This window comes from Podarcis cretensis, assembly GCF_951804945.1.
Source record: "Podarcis cretensis genome assembly, chromosome: 10".
NCBI classification, from domain to species: Eukaryota; Metazoa; Chordata; class Lepidosauria; order Squamata; family Lacertidae; genus Podarcis; species Podarcis cretensis.
Genome location: NC_137179.1, coordinates 9214891 through 9241751, shown reverse-complemented (window position 1 = coordinate 9241751; position 26861 = coordinate 9214891). Strand labels below are relative to the sequence as shown.

The 26861-nt window shown below is 47.3% G+C and overlaps 1 protein-coding gene across 8 annotated transcripts in view; it reads right to left on the bottom strand.

Annotated features, from left to right (window-relative positions):
* The window catches only part of PFKFB3 (6-phosphofructo-2-kinase/fructose-2,6-biphosphatase 3), a 75230-nt gene extending 52862 nt beyond the window's left edge, over nucleotides 1–22368 (bottom strand). For 3 of the 8 annotated variants that reach the window (XM_079992595.1, XM_079992596.1, XM_079992599.1), the window contains exon 1: nucleotides 5584–5700. Coding sequence is in view for 1 of the 8 variants with exons in the window: in XM_079992601.1 (XP_079848727.1) it covers nucleotides 22050–22065 (16 nt within the window). In the remaining 7 variants the exon portion in view is untranslated. Of the gene's footprint in view, nucleotides 1–5583; nucleotides 5701–22049 lie in introns of those variants that run through there. The other 5 variants (XM_079992598.1, XM_079992597.1, XM_079992601.1 and 2 more) reach the window with 4 other exon arrangements.
* Nucleotides 22369–26861: the final 4493 nt, after the last annotated feature.

Genomic DNA, 26861 nt, shown 5'->3' with positions numbered 1-26861 from the left:
GGAGGGGAGGGGAGAATAGTATAAATTACTCCGTATCTGGGACGCTGCAAATCGCTACAAAACTATTGCCAAACCTTGGCCCCTGTCTGAAGCGATTTGGACAATGCTGCATTTTTTTGAATGTTAACTACGAATCCCGGTTTGATGTAACAGTTACTCAGTTTGGGGTACGCTGGGTTTTTGCTGCAAAACAACTGCAAAACTTTGGAACGTGCTTGGAAGGGACCCCAAATTTCAGGGCTCGTAGCTAACGAAGCTGAGGGAAAAAATGTTAGCCTGAAAAAGAGGCTCACTGCCTGCATTTCTATGGTAGCTGGCCAGCGTGGAAATATATTTCTTATGCTACATTTACACAAAATGATTTTCTGCCAGGGAGTACGACAGAGAAGGGGTGTGTTGCTGCTGTCCCACTTCTGACAGCATGCTGTGTTTCCAACCAGATATGTGGGGTATAAATAATAATTTGTTTGTTTGTTCATTTGTTTCCAGGGTCGTAGAGGAATAGACTTTCCCTCCTCTGTGGCTAGTGCAAAAACCATGCCAGTTAGCAGAGGAGGAGTGGCAATACCTGTCCGTCCCACACCTGCCCACTCACTTGCTCACCTGCATGGAATTCCTGGTCACCTGTTGCATTCAAACCCATTGTTAAATACAAGGTGGCCACAAATAAGCAAACTCTACATGGGGCTGCCCTTGAGACTGACCCAGAAACTCCAGCGGGTGCAGGGTCCTCGCTGTGAGATCACATTCACCCAGTGCTATACCAACTGCACTGGCTCCCGGTGGAGTACAGGATCAGGTTTAAGGTGCTGGTTTTAACCTTTAAAGCCCTATACGGCCTAGGACCCTCGTACCTACGGGGCCGCCTCTCCTGGTATGTCCCACGGAGGACCTTACGGTCTTCAAATAAAAACACCTTGGAGGTCCCGGGCCACAGGGAGGTTAGGCTGGCCTCGACCAGAGCCAGGGCTTCTTCGGCTGTGGCCCCGATCTGGTGGAACGCTCTGTCACAAGAGACTAGGGCCCTGCGGGACTTGACATCTTTCCGCAGGGCCTGCAAGACAGAGCTGTTCCACCAGGCCTTTGGCCAGGGCACAGCCTGACCCCCACCTTCTGTAATCCTCATATCACTCTAGCCCAATGGTTGCCATTAATTTGATTCTGAATTGATTTTAGAATGAATTGATTTTAGAATGTATTTCAATTAATTGATTGTGATTTTATGTAAACTGTTATTTTTACTGTTGTTAGCCGCTCTGAGCCCAGCTTCGGCTGGGGAGGGCAGGATATAAATAAAAAATTTTTATTATTATTATTAAATGTCCTCTTTTAGGAGAAATGGTGAGCCCTTTGGGAACTGAATACCAATTTCCCAAACATGGGAGCTGTCTACCCACGGCAAAGGTTTTTGGATGCATCGAGCCATCTCCTGACTGCGCACCTAAAAAGGAGAGGTTGAGGTTGCACTGGTCAGCTGGCAAAGATTTTGCCCCACAAAGGCCTAAGAAAGGCAGGCTGTGCCAGTGAGAAAGTCATTCAGAGAAGAATGACGCAAATGCCTGGGTCCTGGATCACAGCAGCCCAAGCACAGTTGACTTCAAAATTTCCTTTCAAATTTGCACAAAACGAACGTTGTTCTCCCCTTTCAGCCACAAGAAGGAGGGGAAAGAAGAGATGGAAGCTGCCTGGGGTTTCTTTTTCAAAAGGGTCCAGGAAGTGAAGTCGCCAAACATTTGGTGGTCCTGAATAGCCCCGTGCCACAAAGAAGAAAAGAGTAGCCATGTTGTTGGGAAAATGGCCATTTGATGGAAGCATTTACAAAAGACAGCATTTACAAAAGACAGTAAGAGACAAAGAGGCCAAGGAGCAAAGTCTGAACTGGGAAGGGCCATAGCTCAGTGGCAGAGTGCCTGACTTGCAACCTCAAGGTCCTGGGTTTGATCCCCAGCATCTCCAATGTCTGGGCTAAACGATGGAGGTGGAGATGCTCCTTCAAGACAAGCCTTTTTTTTTAAGGGACAGGTGGCAACCGTACACCTCCCTTATCCATCCTCCCCCCTGGCAAACAAGAGGGATTATCTTCTTTCAAAGACACAATCCAACCAGCAGATCAAGGAAAAGATGCCGCAGGACAGAGACCGGCCTGACCTGGAGAGAATCCCAAGGGCCAGATATAAAGTCTTGGAGGGTCATACAGTGGTACCTCTAGTTGCGAATGGGATCCATTCCGGAGGCCCATTTGCAACATGAAAAGAACGCAACCCGCAGCAGCGCATCTACACATGGCGAGTTGCGATTTGCCGGTTCTGTGCATGACATCATTTTGCGCATCTGCGCATGCACGAGCAACGAAACCCGGAAGTAACCCTTTCGGGTACTTCTGGGTCGCCACAGGACGTAACCTGAAAAAACGTAACATGAAGCGGACGTAACATGAGGTATGGCTGTATTAGGTCCACATCCACCTCTGGCATAGAGGCTGCATTGCCACTTTGCATTGCCACCATTTTGCGACATGCAGTGCCAGGATGCCTCCAAGGCAATAGAACTCCCTTGGGAGTCTTTTGTAGTCGACCTATAACTACCGTATTTTTTGCTCTATAAGACTCACTTTTTCCCTCCTAAAAAGTAAGGGGAAATGTGTGTGCATCCCATGGAGCGAATGCAGGCTGCACTGCTATCCCAGAAGCCAGAACAGCAAGAGGGATTGCTGCTTTCACTGCGCAGCGATCCCTCTTGCTGTTCTGGCTTCTGAGATTCAGAATATATTTTTTCTTGTTTTCCTCCTCCAAAAACTAGGTGCGTCTTGTGGTCTGGTGCGTCTTATAGAGTGAAAAATACGTGTATTTCAAAGGGACAGCCGCTGCCCTCTCCCTGCGGTCACTGCAAAGAGAAGACAAAAAGCAGGAAACATTTGTAAACCTTCAACAAAGAATGTGCAATGCGGTGTTGAACTGAATGTGACTCAGCCGGGCGGTTAAGTCAAGTTCATGAAAACCAAACTGGAAAGAGCCTTTGAGAAGATCCCAATGAAACAGAAAGCCATCCCACCAGGGTGGGAGGCAGAAGACGACCCGAGGGCTTCCACATTCTTGGCAAGACTGCATTAGGGAACGGTCTTTCCCCTCCTCCCCCTGAATTAACACGCCAAACTTCCCACCTGACAATCAGGTCTTCATTGCACTGAAATAAAGTATATTTCCTCAGAGTCCCATTGGAGAAACAAGCTGCAGCTCAGCAGCAGAGAATGTGTTTTGCATGCAGAAGGTCCCTGGGTCAATTTCCAGCCTAGAATCGTAGCACTGAAGAGTTGGAAGGGACCCTCGAGGGTCATCAAGTCCAACCCCCTGTGAGGCAGGAATCTTAACAAGTGGTCCCCCATCCAGTTTGAAACCATATCGGACCCTGCTTAGCTTTGCAAATGTGGCTCCAAAAGACTCCCTCTCTGAAACTGCTGCCTGCCAATATACACAGTAAGGAACACAGTGGTACCGCTGGCTGAGAACAGGATCCATTTCGGAGGCCTGTTCGCAACATGAATAGCCCGCAACCTGAAGCACCGTATCTGTGCAGGTGTGTGGCGCAATTTGGCGCTTGTGTGCATGCACGAAGCACGATTTAGCGCTACTGCGCATGTGCAAGTGGCGAAACCTCGAAGTAACCCTTTCTGGTACAGTGGTACCTTGGGTTATATACGCTTCAGGTTACATACGCTTCAGGTTACAGATTCCGCTAACCCAGAAATAGTACCTTGGGTTAAGAACTTTGCTTCAGGATGAGAACAGAAATCATGCACGGCGGCAGCAGGAAGCCCCATTAGCTAAAGTGGTGCTTCGGATTAAGAACAGTTTCAGGTTAAGAACAGACCTCCAGAACGAATTAAGTACTTAACCCGAGGTACCACTGTACTTCCGGGTCAGTGCGGGACACAACCTGAAAAAACGTAACATGAAGCAAACGTAACATGAGGTATGACTGCAGTGGTCTGACTTTGCATAAGACAGCTTCCTTATTGACCTTATTCCAGGGGTGCCTCCACAAACAGCCATTCTTCCCACAACTGTCACACTTTGATCGCTCATATTTTTTTACAGAGCAGGCCAACGGTGCCGTTTTCCAAGTAGCTCACCCAGTTTTGTTGTTGTTGTTGTTTGCATTCCCCTCCCGTGCTTTTTTTGCAGGCCTGATTTGTGAACAAACATTTGGAAGGAAATGGCAGCTGCAGCCACAGCCTTTCCAGTGCAGGCAGAGAAAGCCCCATTGAGGCTTTTGGGGGGCGTTGTGTGCCTTTAAATCAGGTGAGAGGAAACCTGTGGCCCTACAGATAATGGTAGACTCCAAATCCCATTGGTCTGAGTTGGCATGGTCCAGGGTTAGTGATGATGGGAGTTGTAGTCCAGCAATACAGGATTTTCACTCCAATTGGAAGCATTCAGTTAAAGGAATTGTTGTGAAAATAAGAAATGTCTAGGCTGATGGGAGGTGAGGGTCCAATATATTATATATTATATTATTTATTATTATTATGCCACCCATCGGGGGCGGGGGCAACAGGTCTTATTTAACCATAATCCTTGCCCACACGTCCAGTGTTCAAAACCCCAGAAGCTGTACCATGACAGAACTTGAGCCACATGTTTTTTGAACCTGTTTCATCTTTTGAACGCACCGGGCCTCAGGTTATAATCAACCTAAGCCTCATATCAGGGGTGGCAAACCTGTGCCTTCCCCACGAGGCTACGCGACTCCCATCAGCCCCAGCCAGCGTGGCCAACGATCAGGGATCAATATCATCATTATTGCTATTATTTATGGCATTTATGGGACACAGGTGGTGCTGTGGGTTAAACCACAGAGCCTCTTGGGCTTGCCGATCAGAAGGTCGGCGGTTCGAATCCCCGCGACGGGGTGAGCTCCCATTGCTCGGTCCCTGCTCCTGCCCACCTTGCAGTTCGAAAGCACATCAAAGTGCAAGTAGATAAATAGGTACCACTCCAGCGGGAAGCTAAACGGCATTTCCGTGCGCTGCTCTGGTTTGCCAGAAGCGGCTTAGTCATGCTGGCCACATGACCCAGAAGCTGTACGCCGGCTCCCTCGGCCAGTAAAGCGAGATGAGCGCTGCAACCCCAGAGTTGGTCACGACTGGACCTAATGGTCAGGGGTCCCTTTACCTTTACCTATGGCATTTATATAACACTGGCTTTTCCTCCAAGTTGGCATACATGGCTCTCTGCTCCCCCATCTCATTTAATCCCCACCACAACCCTGTGAGGTAGGTTCATGGCTGAGTAGGGATTCGAACCCTGGTCTCTGGGGTTCTCCTAGTACGACTCTCTAACTGCCACGCCACACCAGCTCTGGATAATTGAAGCTGGAGTCCGGTAACATCTGGAGGGCCCCAGGTGCTCCATGCATGTTTGAAATCAAGAACCTCTAGGTGTTGGCGGACTCCAACTCCCATCAGCGCTCGGGGATGATGGGAGTCGGAGTCCAAGGCCACCCAGTTGCAGGTTCCTCACCTTCGTCTGAAAACAAGCGGCTACATTCGGCCCTCAGCAGCCCGGACTTTTATCAGGAACTCACCCCGGCTTCCCTTACGGACCCATGGATTGCCTCGCCGTCGGTTAAATCACCCCCAACAGCCTCCTTCTCTTTGGGTCTGACTCATCCGGTGAAGTCACAAGGCTTCCGCGTTACCGCGGCAACTACCCAAGCCATCCTTGCAAAAGACAGTTGACCGGGGTGATGCCACAGAGTGACTCAGCCGTGGTTTTGCGGCAAACTACACTCAAGCTTCGGACGCGGGTGGCGCTGTGGGTTAAACCACAGAGCCTAGGACTTGCTGATCAGAAGGTCGGCGGTTCGGATCCCCACGACGGGGTGAGCTCCCGTTGCTCGGTCCCTGCTCCTGCCAGCCTAGCAGTTCGAAAGCACGTCAAAGTGCAAGCAGATAAAAAGGTACCGCTCCGGCGGGAAGGTAAACGGCGTTTCCTTGCGCTGCTCTGGTTCGCCAGAAGAGGCTTATTCATGCTGGCCACATGACCCGGAAGCTGTGCTCCCTTGGCCAGTAAAGTGAGATGAGCGCCACAACCCGAGTCGGTCACGACTGGACCTAATGGTCAGGGGTCCCCTTTACCCCTTTACCTTACACTCAAGCTTGGTATTAGTTAGGGCACAACTGTCCGCATTGAAAGGCAATCGCGTACCTGCAAATTTACGGCCACGTGCACACAAACAGAGAATTATTTGTGGCCCTGTAGATAAGTCTTTTCAAAAGGGGTTCAACAGGGCATACTCCTAAGTAAGGCCACCATATAGCTGGGATAGCTCCGTCGGTGGAGCATGAGACTCTTAATCTCAAGGACGCGGGTTTGAGTCCCAAGTCAGGCAAATAAATAAATAAATCCCTGTATTGCAGGGAATTTGGGCTATAGATGACCCTCACAGCGCCTTCTGCCTCTATATTCCTATGATTTAAAGCACTCTTTAAATCAGATTTAAACTGTCATGGCTTCCCCCAAAGAATTCTGGGAGTTGTAGTTTGTTAAGGTGCTGAGAGCTATAAGGAGGACCCTATTCCCCCCTATACCAGAGCTACAATTCCCAGAGTTCTCTGTGAAGAGATTTATTGTTAAACCACTCTGGGAACTGTAGTGCCATGAGGGGACAATTTTCAGCATCCTTGACAAACTACAGTTCCCAGAATTCTTTGAGGCGAAAGCCCAAACTGCTTAAAGTGGTATCACGGTGCTTTAAATATACAGTGCGAATGTGGCCTAACATGGGATAGGATTGCAAGGCTTAATCTGTTTTCTTGCTGCGTAGAAGGTTTCCTCATTGCTGTCCTGGCGGCTTATATAATTGCTGGCTGCTCAGTTTGACCAAGAAACCGATACCTCGCTATTACACACCCAGTCAGTGTCCTGCTTGGCCAGGAAGCTGTAAAACCTCTCTGATTCCTTCTGGAGTAAGCAAGTCGCAGACTCTGGATTAAAATACAGCACAATCTGTGCCCAGCGTCCAATTTTCAAACCAGACTCGCAACATCACCGAATCCTGTCCCCTCTAAATGCCAAAGATCACCAATCCTCGTTGGGCAGGTTTCAGCATTAAAGCACATCTCTCTCACAAACACCAGTGCAAGGCCAGACATACCAGTTGCAATTTCGCAAGAGCATTTTTGCTAGCCCAAAAACAGAAAGCGAGCGAGGTTCCAGCCAAAGAAGAATGGCAACGTAAACTGATGGAATACGGGCAGCTTGCAGATTTAACTTACAGAATAAGAGAACAAGAAGAACGCACCTTTAAAGGAGACTTGAAAATGTTTACTAAATATATGGGTAGAAATTGTGTACCTTTAAAAACGCCGGCAGCATTTAGATCAATTCAACAGTGTAAATAAGTTTTGATGGATGCAACAATGGAATACTGAATGGTTTAGTTCAGGTAAAATATGTAGGGAAGTATGTTATGCAAAATGAACCGCGGAAAGAGAAGAAGGGAGCGGCAAAGGATCCTAATTGCTAAAAAGTGGAAAAAAGAAACTGTACGAACAAAAAAGGAATGGCAAGATAAACAGGCTAGATTAACAGAGGCATTTAGAGATCACACTAAACAAGAGTTTCAAAAAGCATGGGGGAAATGCAGAGAATACTTCACAAAACAGTGCACTAAAATACATACCTGGACTTGTTTCAATTAATGTTTGCAGGAGACTTTGTGGATATTTAAGTTATAATTAGAAAAATCTTAATAATTATTCATAAAGGAGTTTATAAGAAGTAAATAAGGAGGCCAGGTACAGGATAAAGGAAGTCTTTTATTTGGTTGTTTGTACTGATGTATGTTATGTTCACGTTTAATGAGGGTGGATTTGTGTATTGGGGGGGTGGGGGGTTGTGTTACGTTGTAAATAAAATTCCAATAAAAATATATTTTTAAAAAAAGGAAAGAGAAGAAGGGAAGTCATTGGTTTCAGGTTGTCTAAATGAATATTTTGAAATGTAAATTAGAAAAATTTAATTAAAAAATTATATATGTTTAATGGGTGGGGTATAAATAATAATTATTATTATTATTATTATTATTATTATTATTACTTGTGGGCATCCAACAAAGCTGAATGCAGGGAGATTGGAGACAGAGCCAATAAAGTCCTTCTTCACGCAGCACATAGTTAAACTATGCAACTTCGTGATGGGCACAATGACGGCACTCAAAGAGGATTAGCCATATTCATGGAGAAGAAGTCTATCAATGGCTGCCCGCCATGATGGCTATGGTCCCCTTCCCCAGTTGGAGAGAGTAGTGCTCCTGAATACCAGTTGCTGCAAACCCCAAATACCCTCCAAAATAATTCCCTGATGAAAATAGAGACGTCCTGTTCCTTACTAGTACTACCCCACCCATCTGACTGGGCCGCCCCAGCTACTCTGGGTGGCTTCCATCATATATAAAAACATTAAGCAACTTCCCTATACAGGGCTGCCTTCAGGTGTCTTCTAAAGGTTGTACAGTGGTACCTCGGGTTAAGAAATTGATTCGTTCCGGAGGTCCGTTCTTAACCTGAAACTGTTCTTAACCTGAGGTACCATTTTGGCTAACGGGGCCTCCCGCTGCCGCCATGCAATTTCTGTTCTCATCCTGAAGCAATGTTCTTAACTCAAGGTACTATTTCTGGGTTAGCAGAGTCTGTAACCTGAAGCATCTGTAACCCAAGGTACCACTGTATAGTTACTTACTCATGTTACGTTTGCTTCATCTTACGTTTTTTCAGGTTGCGTCCCACGGCAACCCGGAAGTACCGGAAAGGTTACTTCTGGGTTTCGCCCCTCGTGCATGCGCAGAAACGCTAAATCGCGCTTCACACATGCGCACAAGCGCCAAATCGCACCACGCACCTGCACAGATACGGCGCTTCCGGTTGCAGGCTTCTCATGTTGCTAACAGGCCTCCAGAACGGATCCCGTTCGCAACCAGAGGTACCACTGTATATCCTTGGCTCAAGGTTTGCATAACTCCATGCCCTCCAACATTTCTCCGATGAAAATGAGATGTCCTAAGGAAAAGTGGGACATCCCAGGATCAAATCAGAAACCGGGACGGCTTCTGTAAATCCGGGACTGTCCCTGGAAAATAAGGCCACTGGCCTGATCCAGAAGGATAGCTTCCTTTCTTATACATCTGTTAACCACAAGCATGTTGCAAAGCCTGCAAAATCAAAACAAAACAGCTAGTTCTCAACCCGTTTTTCTAGGAAACCACCCTGAGCGTATTTATGAAAAATATTTACTGCATGCCAATGCTTTCCACCCCAACAAAAAACCTCCAACCAGTAAAAGGTACTTCCCTGGATGTTCTGCAATGTTGTGTAATTGTCTGAGCTTGAAGCGGGGGTGAGGGAGGCTTGAAAGATATGTTTGCTCTTGGCTCTCGGTGAAACTCAGAGCAGAAAAACACCGGGGAGTGGACTCGGGGGCTGCTTGTTTATCGGGCTTGCCTGTTCCTCAGGCTTCTTGGAAACGGCTGCTGCATGGAGATAGCATGTGAACAGGGCTGCAGGCAACAATGCGCACGCATGCCTCTTTCACATGCCCAAGCCTTGCTGCGGGAGCTCGGTTACAGAAAGTTCAGGCAGTGCAGAGAGAGGAAGACGTAGACTTCCTGCTCCTGGACACGTGGAAGGAGCGTGCACAACCACCCCGGCTGCTGAGATAGCAGTCGTGCCAGCTGCGCTCTCCAATAAGCTGTTTATACCTCCCTAGCAAAAGGGACTGTACTCTCTCTCCTCCTCCAGCGAAGGCAGTAGGGAGAATGTTCCCAGGGATACTATGCCAGCCTCCTCGTGCCACGGCCCTGCCAAATGCAAAAACAGATACACACATACAGAAACACACACACACGCATATAAACACACACCTCCTCCTGTCTCAAGGTATTTGCAGTTTCATAAACACATTTCTGGCAAGGGAACTCTTGCTGAAGCCAAAGGTTTCTTAGAAGCAGAACACTCTGCTCCAAATCCCAGGAATAAGAATTTGCTTTGTTGCATCAATATCTCAGACCCTCTCAAGTGTTCCTATTTTCCAGGGACAGTCCCGGATTTACAGCCATCCCGGTTTCTGATTTGATCTCCGAATGTCCCACTTTTCCATAAAAGGTAAAGGGACCCCTGACCGTTAAGTCCAGCCGTGGACGACTCTGGGGTTGCAGCACTCATCTCGCTTTATTGGCCGAGGGAGCCGACGTACAGCTTCCAGGTCATGTGGCCAGCATGACAAAGCTGCTTCTGGCAAACCAAAGCAGTGCACGGAAACGCCGTTTACCTTCCCGCTGGAGCGGTACCTATTTATCTACTTGCACGTGACATGCTTTCGAACTGCTAGGTTGGCAGGAGCAGGGACCGAGCAACGGGAGCGCACCCTGTCACAGGGATTCAAACCACCGACCTTCTGATCGGCAAGTCCTAGGCTCTGTGGTTTAACCCACAGCGCCACCCGCGCCCCAAGGACTTTTCCATAGGACGTTCCTATTTTAATAGGAGAAATGTTGGAGGGGATGATATCCCACCTCATCAAAGCAGCTCCTCCCCAATTTAAAAAGTAACTATTCTGAGTTTCGAGTGCATAATCCGTGGGGCAGGTAATGGAAGCCCATAAGAATGGAACCTCAATTTGCGGGTACCACCAATTGTTTAGGACTACCGCATCGCTTTTTCGTTAAGCATTTTAGATCTATGGAAATACAGTGGACACTTGGGTTGCAAACATGATCTGTGCAGGATGCAAGTTCACAACCCAGAGCATTCGCAACCCACAGCGGCACATCTGCGCACGTGCGGGTTGCGATTCAGTGCTTCTGCGCATGCGCAAAGGGTGATTTAGCACTTCTGCGCATGTGCGACCACTGAAACCCGGAAGTAACCTGTTCCGGTACTTCCAGGTTTTGGCGCGCCCGTAACCCAAAAAAACGCAACCTGAAGCGTCTGTAACCCGAGGTATGACTGTAAACAAGTACAGTGGTACCTCGGGTTAAGTACTTAATTCATTCCGGAGGTCCATTCTTAATCTGAAACTGTTCTTAACCTGAAGCACCACTGTAGCTAATGAGGCCTCCTGCTGCTGCTGTGCAGCGGGAGCGCGGTTTCTGTTCTTATCCTGAAGCAAAATTCTTAACCTGAAGCACTATTTCTGGGTTAGCGAAGTCTGTAACCTGAAGCGTATGTAACCCGAGGCAACACTGTATAAGGAACGAAGCAGGCACTCCCTTGAAATAAGTCCACAGAGCAGAGGACACGCAAGTAAAACAGATGCATTATCGGATCAAAATTCATTCATTTAAAGTTTATTAAATTTATATACTGCCCTTACGCCAGAAGAAGACGCCACCAACCAAGCAATAAAATTGAAACGCATTCAAAACATCTGAAAACAGAAAGAACAATCCAGCACTCTTGCAGCTAATAAATTTCAAGGTAGTCAAGAATGGTATCTTTCAGTCAACAGATGCCCAACTGAGCAGGATAAAAAGAAAAAAGAATAAAAGTGTTGCTGAATGCAGGCAATGGAGGAGACAGACACACCTCACAAAGGAGGGCATCCCACAAACAGGGACAAAGAGAGGATGAGCAAATGGGGCATTTGGGACAGGGGATTCAGAAAACTTTGACCCAGGGCCCTGCTTTTAACAGAGCAATTGCAAAATTCCAGTGCTGGAACCCAGAACTTGCTTGCTGCTCTGAAGGAGGCCGAAAGGTGTGTGAGAGAGAAAGCCACTGGGTTTTGAACTGTGAGCAGGTCATCAGGCACAACCTGTCTGTGTGAAATGGATCTAAGCTGCTCCGGCCGGAGCTGGCCCAATATATTTTGCCGGACGAGGCGGAACAACAACATGGTGTTCTCGCTTCCCAAGTCAAGGTGCACAAGGGTCAAGGCTGGCCAAGCCGTTTAAGCAACTGAGACTCCCTGGGAATATATATATATGTTGTTGTTTAGTCGTTTAGTCGTGTCCGGCTCTTCGTGACCCCATGGACCAGAGCACGCCAGGCACTCCTGTCTTCCACTGCCTCCCGCAGTTTGGTGAAACTCATGCTGGTAGCTTCGAGAACACTGTCCAACCATCTCGTCCTTTGTCGTCCCCTTCTCCTTGTGCCCTCCATCTTTCCCAGCATCAGGGTCTTTTCCGGGGAGTCTTTTCTTCTCATGAGGTGGCCAAAGTCTTGGAGCCTCAGCTTCAGGATCTGTCCTTCCAGTGAGCACTCAGGGCTGATTTCTTTAAGAATGGATAGGTTTGATCTTCTTGCAGCCCATGGGACTCTCAAGAGTCTCCTCCAGCACCAGAATTCAAAAGCATCAATTCTTCGGCGATCAACCTTCTTTATGGTCCAGCTCTCACTTCCATACATCACTACTGGGAAAACCATAGCTTTAACTATACGGACCTTTGTTGGCAAGGTTATACACACACACACACACACACACACACAATAACAATACAGCTAGTAACTAGTGATTTGATGCCCCTTTGGCACACCCAATACCCAGCAGCCTAGGGCAGCCAATGATAGGGCCAGCCCTTATAAAGATTGAGAAACATCTCCTCAAGACCTGGGGCAGAGATGATCCATCTGCACTGCTGTGATTTTCCACTGTGCATGGTTATTTCCAAGAGCCACCTCTAGTTTTCACTCTAAATAAAACACCGTCTTACTCAGGGGTCGGTAAGGTTTACCTCACCTGGGCTGGTTCACTCCAGCAGAGATCCTTCCATGGGCCGGATTGTGAGTGAGTGCATGTGAGCGATTTCTGGCATCTGCATCTGTGCAGATGCAATTTCTGGCATTTGTGTCTGCACAGATGTGATTTCCGGCACCGCAGAAACGAGTCCCCGCACCGTACTGGTTTAGTGCAGCGTGGGGACTTGCCGAGCAGGCAGCTCGGTTGGGGGGGGGCTCGTAGACTGGTTAAACAACCCCCATGGGCTGCTTGTGGCCCATGGGCCTAAGGTTGCGTACCCCTGGTCTTACTGGTTTCCAGGCAGCATTATGTACGGTGGGCAGTTTGGGGAGGAATGGTTAGGATCAGACTAGTCAGTGCTATCCAGAATGCGGCAGCTAGGCTGGTGACTGGGAGCGGCCGCCAAGGCCACATAACACCGGTGCTGAAAGACCTACATTGGCTCCCAGTACGTTTCTGAGCACAATTCAAAGTGTTGGTGCTGACCTTTAAAGCCCTAAACGGCCTTGGTCCAGTATATCTGAAGGAGCGTCTCCACCCCCATCATTCTGCCCGGACACTGAGGTCCAGCTCTGAGGGTTTTCTGGCAGTTCCCTCACTGCGGAAAGCGAAGTTACAGGGAACCAGGCAGAGAGCCTTCTCGGTAGTGGCACCCACCCTGTGGAATGCCCTCCCGTCAGATGTCAAGGAAATAAACAACTATCTGACTTTTAGAAGACATCTGAAGGCAGCCTTGTTTAGGGAGGTTTTTACTGTTTGGTGTTTTTAATATTCTGTTGGGAGCTGCCCAGAGTGGCTGGGGAAACCCAGCCAGATGGGCAGGGTATTATTATTAATAATAATATTACTCATGCAGGAGGGTCAGTAAGGGTGTAATCAGAAGGAGACAGCACACTTTAATTTGGGGGGGGTGGACAGAACTCTGCAAAATGTTGACGATCAGGAGCAAATCACTTTATATGTTTCTGCTGAAAATGCATGTGAACACGCGAGTGACTGAGTCTCTGCAAGAACAAGGCACATGGGAAGCTACACCAGCTTGCTCTTAAAGCAGTGTGATCTTCCCGTCAACGTGACTGGATCCTGTCCAGAAATGGGAAATCCAGGCATCCTGAGTCATCAGATGCACGGCTAGATTTAGATAAAAGCAAGTTCCAGTAATAGCTGGCGGTGGCACTCAAAGGTGGAAGAGGAGGGGAAAGAAAAAGATAAAAGAGAATTAGCTTCTTATGTGCACATTATCTAAGCAACAAAGCTCTCCAAAGTCAAGGGAGAGCAGGGCCCTTTCGGTCCTGAATGGGGAACCTTTGGCCCTCCAGATGTTGATGAACTACAGCTCCCATCAGCCCACAGGCATGGTCAATGGCTGGGGGTGATGGGAGCTGTGGTTCAGCAATGTCTGGAGGCTCAAAGGTTCCCCATGTATGGTCCAGCAACTGATACAGGAAAATAAGATGCTATGCTAAGCGATGGCTGGTACCCTCTGGAATTGGTAGGGGGGAAAGCAGGGAGACCAGCAGTAGGTTGGGGCAGAGCCAAAGACCATAGCTGTCAACTTTCCCCTTTTCTTGCAAGGAATTCTATTCGAAAGAAGGGAATTTCCCTTTACAAAAAGGGAAACATTGACAGCCATGGCCGAAGACAGGCAGAGTCAACCCCCCTCCATCAAATTGGCAGTAAGTAAGTTGGCAGGCAGGGACGCGGGTGGCGCCTAGGGCTTGCCGATCCGAAGGTCGGCGGTTCGAATCCCCGCGACGGGGTGAGCTCCCGTTGCTCGGTCCCTGCTCCTGCCAACCTAGCAGTTTGGAAGCACGTCAAAGTGCAAGTAGATAAATAGGTACTGCTCCAGCGGGAAGGTAAACAGCATTTCCGTGTGCTGCTCTGGTTCGCCAGAAGCGGCTTAGTCATGATGGCCACATGACCCAGAAGCTGTACACCAGCTCCCTCGGCCAATAAAGCGATTTGAGTGCTGCAACCCCAGAGTCGGCCACAACTGGACCTAATGGTCAGGGGTACCTTTACCCTTTACCTTTATGTTGGCCGGCAGGTGAAGAATGAATCATAGAACTGTAGCGTTGGAGGGGACCCCGAGGGTCATCTAGTCCAACCCGCTGCCATGCAGAATTCTCCACTAAAGCACCTATCGGCCACTTGCAACCAAGTGAAGATGCCTGGGTGTCTCACATCTCCACCCTCTGGATTTGCATCCCTGGGGATCCTTGGATCTTGACTGTTTTCACACACTAATACATATCAGTTATATTTTTATCTGTACAATTGGGATGAATTTCTGGCACCAAATTGCTTTCTCTGTGCAGCCCCAGCAGGAGCAGTGGGCGACGTTATAATTAATTGTTGTCGCTTGTCTTCGCTTACCCCGTCCCACTGCCCTGCTCACAGTTGTGAAGGTTGTTCTTAGGTTATCAATGGTCCATGTGTCACCACTGGGGAAAAGAGGCCAATACAGTGGACACTCGGGTTGCGAACGTGATCCGTGCATGAGGCACGTTCGCAACCAGCAGTGTTCGCAACCCACAGCGCCACATCTGCACATGCGCGGGTTGCAATTCGGCGTTTCTGCGCATGCGCAAAGCGCGATTTAGTGCTCCTGTGCATGCGAGAGCGCTGAAACCCAGAAGTAACCCGTTCCGGTACTTACGGGTTTCGGCGCGTCCGTAACCCGAGGTATGACTGTATATCTGTGGAATGTCCCTGGATCAAGTGACTTTTCTTCTTGACGTTCTCAGGGCTTTTAACCTAGCTCAAGGTTGTCATCAGAACTGGCTCGATGTTTAACTGAGCAGGAATCGCAGTCAGTCCATCATTTGAAAAATAAGACTTTTCACAAAATGGCAAGTAGACTTTCTGTTCTGGCGACTGCAACCTTCGTTTAAGGAGCCATTTGGTGCCTAGCGCATAAATCTGAGTTTCTAACACTGCGTCTGAGAGTCCACACACTAAATGTTACACACACAGGCCTCACACAAACAGGTGGTTTTGTTGACTAAAGTGGGGCAGGTGTGCCAGGTGGCTGGCTTTAGATGCTACCTGGATTTATCTCACAGGACTGACTGACTGGTTCTGAACCCTCCGGAAACATGCTGGGTATTTGCCGTTCTTCTGAGCTCCTTCCTTCAGAGTCATTTTGTAGATCTGTAAATGTCAATCCCTCCTTAGCATCTGAAATCAGAATCATTTTCTGCTTACATGACTCTAGGAGCTTTGTGGAGAATACCGTCTGTTTTATGTCTTGTTTTGGTAGCTCTTGAGTTATTCCGGTTATATTTCTGCTTTGTCATCTAGGTTATTAGGGTTGTATTTCTGCTTTGTCCTTGAGGCCAAGTCTGTGAAAGCTGTTTTCCCCCTCTTGTATTATATTCCATCCTCAGTGCCTCAGCCAAAAACAGCACAATCCTAACCATGTCTACTCAGAAGTAAGTCCTATTGAAGTCAATGGAACTTACTTCCAGGTAAAGTTGGGTTCAGATTGCAGCCTGAGAACCAACCCCAAAGTATCAGCAGTTTTGTTTAGCTAAACTGGTATTTTTGAAGTCAGAGCTCTTAAAGATTCTTTCAGTTCCCTGAGTCCAAAAACCTTAATGATTTGTACTTCCATTAACATTGGCAAGTTCGTTATTCCTAAGTGGGGTGGGGGAAACAAGGTTTAAAATTAAAAATTGCTTGCCTCAGGGCCTTATAATTCTTGCACACAATTTCTGAAGGGCTTTCCTGCCCAATAATTTTACCTCCGCTTTCTCCTTATGGATTTTGAAGCAGTATTATCACAAATCAAATAGTCAAAATACATTCTTATCAAGTATGCAGTATAATCAGTTTCCTCTGTTCTCTGTGTTGTTTAAACATGGTTATTGTTCTATGACCTTCGGCTATACGGACAATGCTCCAGCTTAAACAATTCTTGCTTGTACTGCGTGACATGTACTTCTTGCCTTCAGGTAACATGATTTCCCCCAAAAAATTATACCATCAAAGGGAATTCAGGCTTTCCAGCAGTAGTTCCTCCTTTCCCAACACAACCGATATGGAAGCTCACGCCATAGACACACATACAAACACAATAAAAACTTTCCTAATTCCAGCTACGTAAACGAAACCCCCTGTTCTTTTCCCAGAGGAAATTCTGGTTTTCACAATTCAGGTTGCGGAAAAATACATTCCACCAAAGGTGACTCCACATTCCCCACTTCGAATTGCACACAGAAACAGGCCTACGGGGTAGCTCAGGTATTCCTCGGGTCCGTTGTACTTTCCCTCGGATAGTAATTCTCATCTCATGCAGCAGCCTCAGGCGCAGTTCGCAATCGCAACTGGTGTCATCACGGAGGCATGCGCCAAAGTCAGATTGTATATGAGGTCCCCACCCGGTTTGAAATGGAGAGGTTGGGTGGGGAGTTGGTTGGGCGACAGCAGGAGAGGGCTGACAGGAGGCGCACTGAGTGTTGGTGGGAACAATAATGGATTGGCATAACAAGCTACATTGGTGCGCCGCAAGACGAACGCCTCGCAAGACGGAAAACCCGCTAGACGAAAGGGTTTTCCGTTTTGGAGGCGCTTCGCAAAACGAATTTCCCTATGGGCTTGCTTTGCAAGACGAAAATGTCTTGCGAGTTCCTGCGGGGGTTTTTCCCTTCCCCCCCCCTTTTCTTAAGCCCTAAGCCGCTTATCAGCTGATCCGCTAAAAGCCGCTAAACCGCTAATAGCGCTAATCCGCTAAACTGTCAATGGGCTTGCTTCGCAAGATGAAAAAACCGCTATACGAAGAGCCTCACGGAACGGATTAATTTCGTCTTGCGAGGCACCACTGTACAAGAATTTGCTGAAATGGCAAATTTCAGCTGAATGCTGAAATGGTTGACAAATAGCCTGAGAGGCAATTCAAAACAAAATTTTGTGGGAAAGTGGGATAGATATAAGATGCATGTTCAAAAATACAGTAAAGGTTTGCTATCGATGCTAGCATTCGATTGACGTTGCAGAGAGAGACTGAGTTGAGAAATAAGACCAAGGGTACATATTGATATAGGAATGTATTAGACAAAATGTAAAGAAATATACAATAATAAGAGTATATTCAAATGTAAAAAAGGAATATACAACGGGATAGATAGGAAGTCCAAAGTGTTGGTACATATATGATTTTGGAATAGTTTTTTGTCCTTTTCTTTTTCTTTAGGTATACAGTGGTACCTCGGGTTAAGTACTTAATTCGTTCCGGAGGTCCGTTCTTAACCTGAAGCACCACTTTAGCTAATGGGGCCCCCTGCTGCCGCCGCGCCGCCGGGGCACGATTTCTGTTCTCATCCTGAAGCAAAGTTCTTAACCCGAGGTAATATTTCTGGGTTAGCGGAGTCTGTAACCTGAAGCGTATGTAACCTGAGGTACCACTGTATAAACTTTGTATATAAACTTTGTATACATGCTGAAAATTATAGTATAATAAGCCTTGAAACATAATATGATAATGTTTACCGATGTAAGAACATTAATAAATAAATAAATAAAACTCAATAGAGTTGGTGAAACTGTACCTTGTTTGTCCTTATAGACCAGCTTCCATGACAGCAGGGAACCAGCAGTAAATCACACTGAGCAAATTGGAATTAATTCTTTATTAGCAAAAACAGGATCTGCACAGGGGTGTCAGGCCTAATGAGCACAGAAACTGATCTCCAGCAGGTCTTGCCCCCATGAAGCAGTTGCTGAGACTGAAGGTCCCTGCCTCCCCAGAGCTGCCCAAGTCCCCTCTTCTCCAGGGTTTTCCCCCAAGCAATCTGAGACTGCGCCGGCGTGAGGCTAACTTCTCATCCACCCTTTTCAGGCCTCTCTTGGTTCTGGGAGACAAGCGGACAGGAGAGCTTGTTGCAGCAGGAGGGGGAGACATCTGCGGCTACTCACCAGCCAGACTCATTTCTGCCTCTTGGCCTTGTCTCCTGGCTCACTAAGCCTTGACATCACCAGAGACATCACCTTGCCAACAAAGGTCCGTATAGTTAAAGCTAAGGTTTTCCCAGTAGTGATGTATGGAAGTGAGCTGGACCATAAAGAAGGCTGATCGCTGAAGAATGGATGCTTTTGAATTCTGGTGCTGAAGGAGACTCTTCAGAGTCCCATGGACTGCAAGAAGATCAAACCTATCCATTCTTAAGGAAATCAGCCCTGAGTGCTCACTGGAAGGACAGATCCTGAAGCTGAGGCTCCAGGACTTTGGCCACATCATGAGAAAAAGAGACTCCCTGGAAAAGACCCTGATGTTGGAAAAGATGGAGGGCACAAGGAGAAGGGGACCACAGAGGACGAGATGGTTGGACAGTGTTCTCGAAGCTACCAGCATGAGTTTGACCAAACTGCGGGAGGCAGTGGAAGACAGGAGTGCCTGGCGTGCTCTGGTCCATGGGGTCACTTAGAGGCGGACACGACTAAACGACTAAACAACAACAACAAGCCTTGACATCTCCTCCTCCAAGTCTTCTCCCATTCACCACTCATTGTTGTTCCACCACCACTGCCCAGGCTCTGAGCCTTCTTGCCTTGGGGGTTAACCCCCAGTTGGTTCCTCTGCATCCAACCAGTCCATGATATTCCACTTGCAGTTACATACTAGATTGGAACATTTTAGAATAGCCTTGGTTGGTGTAATAAACGAAAATCTGCCCTTATTCTCTTATGGGGGGACACAAGAGCCCTTATAGAGTCCTTTGCAGGTTCTCCATTGGTCGGAGAAAAGAACAGAGGCCAACCAGAGAATGTTGAGAAGCAAAGCAGCTCGTAAGCCTGATCTTTATAGATCTGTTGCAACAGGGTGCTCCCCTCACACGCAGGAAAGGAGGAGGACCCAGAACCCAGGTATGCCCGCCCTTATATAAACATTTTAAATTGTCCGCCCTGGAGTCCAAGACCACCCCCAGAAACATCATACATACAGTACAACACAGAAGGGGTGTAGCTCAAAACCACCCCCCAGACACATCACACCTACATCACAGAAAGGGCGGTCTACAACAGAAATCTGAGTGCGTTGTTTACCTCCTGTCTGGCAGGTTACCTGTTAATGCTTACTTGATTGGATACCCTGGGGAGCCTCGCCAGTCTTTTGTAATGATAAATAGTTCCTGAGCCAGGTCACAGGCTCACCCTATTCATACACAGACATACCCTTAAGACAGGATTTGTGAAGGAAAAGACAATGGGGAGGCTTTTCCATTTTCCTTGACCTTGCAGTGAAATCATTTGGTCAGTTTGGGAGTCAAAACGGTTTCCGGGCTGTTTTCCTGTGCTGCTTCAGACATGTGGTTTATATATTTATGTGCGTGTTTGCTTCGTACATTTATGAACATTTATTACATATATATATATTAAAAAAGGGACCCCTGACCATTAGGTCCAGTCGCGGCCGACTCTGGGGTTGCAGTGCTCATCTCGCTTTACTGGCCGAGGGAGCCGGCGTACAGCTTCAGGTCATGTGGCCAGCGTGACTAAGCTACTTCTGGCGCACCAGAGCAGCACACGGAAACGCCGTTTAGCTTCCGGCTGGAGCGGTACCTATTTATCTACTTGCACTTTTTGGTGTGCTTTCGAACTGCTAGGTTGGCAGGAGCAGGGACCAAGCAACGGGAGCTCACCCCATCGCGGGGATTCGAACCGCCAACCTTCTGATCAGCAAGTCCTAGGCGTCCCCCTATATATATATATATATATATATAGGGGGACGCCTAGGTCATATATATATTTATGACCTTAAATTTGTTATTTCATTGGATATCTGGGTTGCAGCATAAGTGACGGCCCCAAGAGCGGTTTGCAACGTGTTCCTATTTATCTACTTGCACTTTTTGGTGTGCTTTCAAACTGCTAGGTTGGCAGGAGCAGGGACCGAGCAACGGGAGCTCACCCCGTCGCAGGGATTCGAACCGCTGACCTTCTGATCAGCAAGTCCTAGGTGTCCCCATATATATATATATATATATATATATATATAGGGGGACGCCTAGGTTATATATATATACACATGACCTTAAATTTGTTATTTCATTGGATATCCGGGTTGCAGCATAAGTGACGGCCCCAAGAGCGGTTTGCAACGTGTTCTTGGCTACGAGGACTCAATGGGATATCATGTACCTCCACCCCACCCAAGAGTGATAGTTTCTCATGTATGATTCAGAAGCCACTCGGAAAATTGGTCCATAGATCATGCGCCAGGGGCTAAAACCCTCTTGGGCTTCTGAAACGGAGCAAATCCATATGGGGAAATGCTTCAGCAAAAGGAACACCAGCCGATAACATCCTGCAAGCCAGTAGAGGGGTTCTCATGACACGCCCTTCAATGTGCATTGCAGCCACGTGCGCCCCACACGCATGTGCTGTGAGCCGCTTCAGATGCCATGTGGACAATAGGACACAGGGCTGGGTTGTGCAGTCCCATCACCATCAAATTTATTATCAAGTTTATGAGCCACCCTACACCTGCAGGTCCCAGGTCAGGCCGCAACAACATAAATCCAGAATGAAAAACAGGTTGTGCTACATCCACCATACCCAATCATCTCTTAAGAAAAGGGAAGAACCTTCATTGACAGCAAGCAGCCATTACAAGCACAGAAAACCAGTAGTCAAACAGGGATAATCCTTATTCAACAAAGACCTAGCTTTCAGTGACAAACCTCCACTTTGGACTACACCACTTCATAGAATCAAACTAACAGAATTGTCAACTCTTGTTTTAACTGTCTTAAAGTTTTATATTATGGTTAATTTTGCCTCCATCACTTTATTTTCTTTTTATTTTCTTTTTTTGCAAGCAGCTTTAAGTTGTTGTTTACACACACACACACACACACACACACACACCAGAATCAGGGGTCACACACATTTCATGAAATACTGTAGATGATGAAAAATGCATTCGAAATCCCACCTGTCAGGGAGCGAAGGTATACTTTGGGCTGATTCCTGAGGTTCTACTTTTCTACGTGCAGGGAATCATCCCTGCAACGGGTGGGGGTTACCATGCAAGTCACGTGGCACACTCGCCCCCTCCGTACCTGGAGCCTAACGTGGTGCAGCCCAGGTGCAGATTAACCACCTGGGCGAGAATCCAAACCCTTGACCTGAGTGTCAAGGTACAAATTGCAGCTGATCCGAGATAAGCAAGCGGAGCCTTTAGCACCTCGACTCTGGCTGCAAGGCAAAACCGAAAGCGATCAAGCCCACCCGTCTCCTCCTCGGAGGCCTGGACCAGGAAGCTCCGCCTTGAAGATGAGAGAGGAGCAACGAACAACACCCTAAAGCGCTTACCTTTCCGGAAGGGCATCGCTGCAGATGGTGCTTTAGCCCCCCTCTTGCAGAAAGTTAGACGTGGGCAAAGCAGCTGGTTCTCTAACTGCAGGGTCTCGCTTATCCCGGGGCTTCCAGCTCTCTCTCTGCCTCGGTGCCTGGAAATTGGTGCAATAAGGAAGGAAACGGACAAATTTGGCCAATTCCTCTCGGCAGCGTCACCACCTTCGATTTGCAAAAGGAGGAAGCCGCGTTTGCAGGATGCAGCCCGCAGAGCGCCGCTTAACCCTTCGCCTCCCAGCCCTGCAGTTTGCTGAGATGCAAAGCTGGCCCCGAGCTCGCCAAGACAGCATTCAGGCGTCAGCGATGGGCTCAGAAAACATTTGCAAAGGGAGCGAGGACCAAGCATTTGAGATTATGGCATTTCTCTAATAAAATAATAATAATAATGACTTTTGCTTTGTGTTGCTTGGGTTACAGTGGTGTTGTTGTTGTTGTTTAGTCGTTTAGTCGTGTCCGACTCTTCGTGACCCCATGGACCAGAGAACGCCAGGCACTCCTGTCCTCCACTGCCCCCCGCAGCTTGGTCAGACTCATGCTGGTAACCTCGAAAACACTATCCAACCATCTCATCCTCTGTCGCCCCCTTCTCCTTGTGCCCTCCATCTTTCCCAACATGAGGGTCTTCTCCAGGGAGTCTTCTCTTCTCATGAGGTGGCCAAAGTACTGGAGCCTCAGCTTCACAATCTGTCCTTCCAGTGAGCACTCAGGGCTGATTTCCTTCAGAATGGATAGGTTTGATCTTCTTGCAGTCCATGGGACTCTCAAGAGTCTCCTCCAGCACCATAATTCAAAAGCATCAATTCTTCGGCGATCAGCCTTCTTTATGGTCCAGCTCTCACTTCCATACATCACTACTGAGAAAACCATAGCTTTAACTATACGGACCTTTGTTGGCAAGGTGATGTCTCTACTTCTCAAGATGCTGTCTAGGCCTGTCATTGCCCTTCTCCCAAGAAGCAGGGGTCTTTTAATTTCGTGGCTGCTGTCAATATAAATGAATCCCAAAGTGGCTCACAGACAATAAAAAATAATAACATGCTAGTACTTAATGGAACATCACAAATACAGCCTGAACCATGCAGAATAGTCAACAATTCACCCCCGAAACAATGACAATCTATAAAACTCTGTGAACAGAGCAATAGTTGAAAAATACAGTGGTACCTCGGGTTACATATGCTTCAGGTTACAGACTCCGCTAACCCAGAAATATTACCTTGGGTTAAGAACTTTGCTTCAGGATGAGAACAGAAATCACGGCGGCAGCAGAAGGCCCCATTAGCTAAAGTGGTGCTTCAGGTTAAGAAGAGACCACCGGAACGAATTAAGTATTTAACCCGAGGTACCACTGTAACCGGTTCCCCTTCATGGATCACTGCCTTGCCGTGGTGAAGGGGCTTGAAGAACTCAGAGAAGCTATGAACTATGCCGAGCAGGGCACCCAAGATGAACAGGTCATAGTGGAGAGTTTTGACCAAACGTGATCCACCTGGAGGAGGAACCGGCAAGCCACTCCAGTATCCCTGCCAAGAAAACTCCATGGACAAAGACAACCGGTTACAGTGGTACCTCGGGTTAAATACTTAATTCGTTCCGGTGGTCTCTTCTTAACCTGAAGCACCACTTTAGCTAATGGGGCCTCCTGATGCCGCCGTGATTTCTGTTCTCATCCTGAAGCAAAGTTCTTAACCCAAGGTAATATTTCTGGGTTAGCGGAGTCTGTAACCCGAAGCATATGTAACCCGAGGTACCACTGTATTTTTCAACTATTGCTCTGTTCACAGAGTTTTATAGATTGTCATTGTTTCGGGGGTGATTTGTTGACTATTCTGCATGGTTCAGGCTGTATTTGTGATGTTCCATTAAGTACTAGCATGTTATTATTTTTTATTGTCTGTGAGCCACTTTGGGATTCATTTATATTATATTTCAAATATATAATAAATCAACTCAAAATAAGGGCATTAGAAGAGCCTGGCTGCTGAATAATAATAATAAATTCAGTGGTACCTCGGGTTAAGAACTTAATTCGTTCCGGAGGTACCTTCTTAACCTGAAACTGTTCTTAACCTGAGGTACCACTTTAGCTAATGGGGCCTCCTGCTGCTGCCGTGCCGCCAGAGCACGATTTCTGTTCTCATACTGAAGCAAAGTTCTTAACCTGAGGTACTATTTCTGGGTTAGCCTGTAACCTGAAGCGTCTGTAACCCGAGGTCCCACTGTACCCCCATCCATCTGACTAGGTCGGCCCAGCCACTCTGGGCGGCTTCCAGCGTATTTATACAGAAACATAAGAAAACATTAAAAACTTCCCTATACAGGGCTGCCTTCAGATGGCGTCTGAAAGTTGCATAGTTTTTTAACTCCTTGACATTTGATGGGTGTTCTAGAGGATAGGTGCCACAACCGAGAAGGCCCTCTGCCTGGTTCCCTGTAACTTGGCTTCTCACAATGAGGGAACCGCCAGAAGGCCCACAGAGCTGGACCTCAGTGTCCGGGCAGAACAATGGGGGTGGCGACGCTCCTTCAGGTATACAGTGGTACCTCGGGTTAAGAACTTAATTTGTTCTGGGGGTCCGTTCTTAACCTGAAACTGTCCTTAACCTGAGGTACCACTTCAGCTAATGGGGCTTCCCACTGTCGCCACCGCCACACAATTTCTGTTCTCATTCTGAGGTAAAGTGCTTAACCCGAGGTACTATTTCTGGGTTAGCAGAGTCTGTAACCTGAAGCGTCTGTAACCCAAGGTACCACTGTACTGGGCTGAGACTGTTTTAGGGCCTTAAAGGTCAGCAGCAACACATTGAATTGTGCTTGGAAACGTACTGAGAGCCAAGGTCGGTCTTCCAATGTGGATCAGGACAAAGGCCTGTCTTGTCCAGCATCCTATTCTCACAATGACTAACTAGGTTATCAAGGGAAGCCCACCAGCAGGACCTGAGCCCATTGTCCCGAATTGCAATTCCCAGCAACTAGAATTCAGAAGCCTTCTGCATCCAACAGTGGTTGCAGGGCATAGCCAACGTGGCTACTAACCATTGGATAGCCTTACCCAGTTCCGGCCCACCCATGAGGCAAGATGAGGCAACCACCTCAGGCAGCAGGATCTACCGGGGCAGCAGATCCTGATGTCAGTATTTCTTTCCCCCTTGTTCCTGGTGTATTTTCCCAAACCACTTGAGACTCTTTAATCTTAGGGTCATGGGTTCAAGATGCACCGAAGATTCCTGCAGGGGGTTGGACTAGATGATCCTCGGGGTCTCTTCCAACTCTACACAGTTCTGATTCCCTGGGAGAGATATTGTAAAAGCAAAAGGAAACATCGCAGAAGCTGGACTTTATTGTGCACGCAGCACCCCATCTGAAGAGCTATTTGCCAACCCTCTGCACACAAGTGCTTCTGCACAGAACATGCCTTTCTTATCCCCGGGGGGGTGAACTCTGGTGTAGTTAAGTGACCACATTGCTGGCCCTTCCCACGTGGTCTTCCAGGTTCGGATATTATCAGCATGATGTAGGAAGCACAAGGTAACCTTCTGTAAAGCCAGAAAATGTTCCTCAGTACCCTGCATGGTGTTTTGTCCCTGAAACAGGGAAAACTATGTAAAATGTAAGCAAATGTGCTCAGTTAGCTTCATTTCTTCTAATTCGTTAAATGGAAACAATTTTTTTAAAAAAATCCTTCCAGTAGCACCTTAGAGACCAACTAAGTTTGTTCTTGGTATGAGTTTTCGTGTTTCGACTACGACAGACCAACACGGCTACCTACCTGTATCGTTAAAATGGGTTTTTTGGGGACAAAACAATGGATCACATTGTTAAATATAATATATATGTTAAAATAAATGTTAAAATAATATATATATATATATAGTACAGCCTTCACCTAGTGCCTCCAGCCATGCCAGGTGGGATGAATGAGTTGTGGTTCAAAATACCTGGAGAACAGCAGGTTTGGTACATTTGGTTATAAGGCTGCCTACTGCATCTGTATAAATCTCTCCAAATACTCACAATCCAAGGAATCCTTACTATTGCAGACCCGGACAATTTATTTAATTGGCTTCCAATAAAAATGCAGGCAGATTTCTGGCTCTGAACGCAAAGCTGCCGCCATCTCACTTCCCTAATTCATTAGTGAGAGTGCATTTTAATTTCCTTATGGGATTTTTATTATTATTACTGTATTCTCTTCTAGGAAGATCATAATGTGATCTTGCCTTCTAAAGTGATTAGGAGAGGAAGAGGCTGGAGGAATACTGGAGCTCTTCAACTGGGCATGACAAGAAGACACAAGAGGTCATAGCTAAGCAGGAATTTTGTCACTATCCTGGGATATGAGTGTGAGTAGGGGGGGAAAACCCCTCCAGTTTTCAGAATCTTTGCTCCAAAGCAAAATGCAGAACTGCCTTTTTCAGGGGAGCACGGACATATATCAGCCCAGAAATAAAATGTCACTTGGGGCTAAAGAAAATAGATGAACCATTGGTGTACTAGCCTTATGTCAGCAGAAGTCTATAGTGCGCAGGTCAAGGGAAGTAATAGTTCCACTCTATTCTGCCTTGGTCAGACCACACCTGGACTACTGTGTCCAGTTCTGGACATCACAATTTAAGAAGGATGTTGACAAGCTGGAATGTGTGCAGAGGAGGGTAACCAAGATGATCAAGGGTCTGGAAACCTGAACTTATGAGAAACTGTTGAAAGAGCTGGGTATGTTTAGCTTGGAAAAGAGGAGGCAGCAGGAGATATGATAGCTATCTTCAAATA